Source organism: Macrobrachium nipponense, chromosome 22, assembly GCF_015104395.2.
Source record: "Macrobrachium nipponense isolate FS-2020 chromosome 22, ASM1510439v2, whole genome shotgun sequence".
Lineage (NCBI taxonomy): Eukaryota > Metazoa > Arthropoda > Malacostraca > Decapoda > Palaemonidae > Macrobrachium > Macrobrachium nipponense.
In genome coordinates, this window is record NC_087213.1 from 74,585,991 (window position 1) to 74,589,702 (window position 3,712).

General features: G+C 45.7%; 1 protein-coding gene across 1 annotated transcript; it reads left to right on the forward strand.

Annotated features, from left to right (window-relative positions):
• The first annotated feature begins 392 nt into the window (after window positions 1-392).
• Window positions 393-3,158, forward strand: LOC135198321 (trichohyalin-like). The gene has a single exon (XM_064225892.1). The coding sequence runs from the start codon at window positions 393-395 to the stop codon at window positions 3,156-3,158; it is 2,766 nt and encodes a 921-aa protein (XP_064081962.1).
• Window positions 3,159-3,712: the final 554 nt, after the last annotated feature.

Here is a 3,712-nt window from a genome sequence, read left to right on the forward strand (position 1 = left end):
TTCCCTGCTTCGGAGACGTATTGAGGACGTGGCAGATTCTGGAACTAGTGTTGGTGAAAGCCAGAGTAAAGGGTTAACATTTCAGAATGTTTTCCTTGCCAGTATTAGTAGTGAATATGCTCGTACTCGCGCTCGCCCCTTGTGAATTATGCTTGAAAGTATTCGGACTGAATCTGCTCGTATTCGTACTCGCACTCGTCCCTTGCGAAGTGTACTATTTGATCGTGCAGGAATTACTCAACATAATTCAATGCCGAGGACCTACCACTGGACACTCACTGGAAACTCTGCATCGTGCTGTCGTCGCCGAGTCTTGGAGCCCAGAGGTCGTGGAGACACGACCAGACAGCGGAAGCATTGAGACGCCAGTCTCTGCCGGTGCCGTCCCCTGGATGGCTTTGATGGCAGGGGCTCTGGCGCTGCTCTTGGCTGTTTACTGGAAGCCTAAACTCATTGGATGCGATGACCTTGATCATGACGAAGACGACCAGGAAGTGCCCACTTTGGATTCAATTCTGGAAACCGAGGATCTGGAATGTTCTGAGGAGGAGGAGGAGGTGGAAGAACCTGACAGATATAATGATGATGATGATGTGGAAGAACTTGACAGCTCTGATGCTGATTCTGATGAGGATGTAGAGGAGGAGGAGGAGGAGGTGGAGACAGAATTCGACAGCTCTGATACTGATTCTGATGAGGACGTAGAGGAGGAGGAGGAGGAGGAGGAGGAGGTGGAGGAAGAATTTGACAGCTCTGATTTTGATGAGGACGTGGAGGAGGAGGAGGTGGAGGAAGAACTCGACAGCTATGACGACGATGAAAAGGAAGAGAAAGAGGAGGAGGAAGAAGAAGAAATTTTGGAAACAGAGGAACAGCTCGAAACCACCGAGGTAAAGGAGGAGGAGGAGGATGAACTGGAACGCCTGTTGCACGAGGCAAAGAAAGAAATCGAGAGGCTTCAGAACCAAATTTTGGAAAAGGATCTTCTGATACAAAAGAAAGCAGCTGAGGAAACCGAAATGGATCTTCTGATACAAAAGAAAGCTGCTGAGGAAGCCGAAATGAAAAAAGAAAACGAGGTTCTGAACATCGAAAAGGAACGGCTGCAGTATCAAAATCGAAAGCTGGAGGAAGAATGCAAACTGGCTTTAGGCTGCGCCGATGTCATAGGAAACTTACATAAAGAACTGATAGATGAAATAACGTCTCTGGAGAATCGATTGGCGGAGAAAGATCGCATGTTGAGGAAGAGGGATGTTGAAGACAGAGAACTACGAAGTTATTTCCAGCAAACGATTGTTGAGAAAGACAAGGAACTGGAGAGCACTTTGGAGATGGCAAATAAAATAAGCCGTGAACTGAAGGAAATGGAAACAATCAATGAAGCACTTGCTTCAGAGAAGGAATGTCTAAAGAGGGCAAATAAAGACTACAGGAATGCCTTGGTCGAGAAGGAGAGAGAAGTAAACCACTTGCAGGACTTGATGATACACAAAGCTGCAGAAGCTGAGAAGGACCAAAGGCAAATCAGAATATTAGAAAGTCAGATTTTGGACATGAAAGAGGACCACATCGCTCTCCAAAGACAACTAGAGCTCACAAAATCAGAAAATTCCAGACTTGAGGAGCTGACTACTTGCTACAAAGGTCAACTTGCAGCTTGCCACGGAAATGTAGCCAAGCTTGAAGACAAAAATTGTGAGCTCGAGAAGAACCTTGCAAATGAGACCCAGACTAATATCAGCCTTCGGAATGAGGTCCTGATATCAAATGACAGAGTTCAGTCCCTACAGTCAACGTTGCGCCATAAAGAATCTCGACTGGTCTCGGCAGCAGAGGCTCTAAACACTGAAAGAGCAAAAAATGAGATCACTGGCGCAGAACTTGAAGTCATGAAAAACTGGGTATCAGAATTAGGAGGTGAGAATGCCAAGATTAAGGAAGAGATAGGAGATGCAATCTTGGTAATTACTTCACTGAAGAAAGAATTGGGAGAAGAATTGAAGAGGACCCAAATTTTGATGCAAGAAATCCAGGCAATGAAGAACTGGGTATCAGAACTAGGAGGACAAAATGCCGAGATTAAGGAAGATTTAGAAGATAAGTGCCTGGAGATTACTTTCCTCTCGAAAGAGTTAAGAGACGAAAAGAAGCAGACCCAAATTCTGAGGGATGAAGTCCAGGTAATGAGGAACTGGGTCTCTGAATTAGGAGGAGAAAACGCCACCATTAAAGAAGCCTTAGAACAAGCGCTCCTGGAAGAGACCACACTCAAGAAGTCTTTGGTAAACGAGAAAAGGAATGCTCTCCATCACAGGAACGAAATGGAGACTCTATTGCAAGAAGAAAGGAAAAGAGGCAACAGAATGGAGACATCACTAAGAACAGTAAAATTGGAGCTCCACAGCAAGCAACAGCTGATAGAGAATTTCTTAAACACAGAACGAAAATTCATACTGGAGAAACAAGAACTGGAAGACAAACTAGAAGTTGCCCTCAATCGTGGAAAGGAGCTTGAGAGAGAAAGCAGTGAAATGATACTGCATTACCAGGAGAAGCTCAGGGATAAGGACAATGAAAAGGACAAGGTAAATGAACGGAAGGAACAGCTGCAGAAGAACTTGGAAAGTGCTATGTACCAACAGCAGAACTTAGAGTCTTCTTTAAAGCTTGCAGAAAGAGAGATCTGCTCTTTGAAGAAGGCAGAAAACACAAACCTCCAAGAACTGGAACACCTTAGGGATGAATGTGAAAGATTGAGAGAAAAGTGCAGGATTCAAGACGAAAATGTAATTAAAGAACGAAAACGTGTCAGGGAGCACCTAAGGATGCAGGAGGAAGAACTGAGAAATCATGATAAGTACATGTTAATGGCACTCCTCCATGGGACTGCCCAGAGAAACTTCTATTTGGAACACAAAGCACTGGACCATACAAATAAAGACCTAGACAATGAAACCCTGAAAAACAGTGAAGAAGAAAACAAGTGCCTGGACCAAGAAGAGGACCTACAGCAACAACTGAGGAAAGTAGAAGAGGATCAGTACAGGGAGTACTGCAACGCCCAAAGAGAGAAGAAAGACTATGGAAAACAGTGGGAGGTCCTTACACAGATGGTGGAGGATTTAATTGAGGGAGATGACCAAGAGAATTGCTGAGGAAGCGGCAAACTCTAAACTTTCGGACGAAAAGCTAGGCTCCGAATAAGAGGCAGCTGTTAAGGTGGGACAGATGGCAGATGTGATCTCAATGCCAGCCAAAAGTAGCTGATGTAGGAATTTTGGCTGATGGCTATGTAGCAGGAAGGACGAAGGGCTTGGCCCACTCTAAGGGCATTGTGGATGAGTCACAGGTTGACTTGACGACAACAGGGTCGAAGACCCACCTTTGGCAAAACGGGAGGAACTCCAAGATCCTTCCTAGGTTCCTTTGAAGGCGTCCCCCCACGCCTTCTCAGGGCCCTCTGAAGGATTTCCTCCGTGACTTCTGAGGTTCCTCTGAAGGTGTTCCCCCCACCTTCCGAAGTTCCTCTAAAGGTGTTCCCCCACACCTTGCGAGGTTCCTCTGAAGGTGTTCCCCCACACCTTTCGAAGTTCCTCAGAAGGCATGTCTGGGGTTCCTCTCTTGCTGTCTTTGGTGTGTATTCGACAACACTGTCATCAGGCCAGTCTGTGACCCATTCATTTGGCTCTTAGAGTTGTCTGGAATTTGT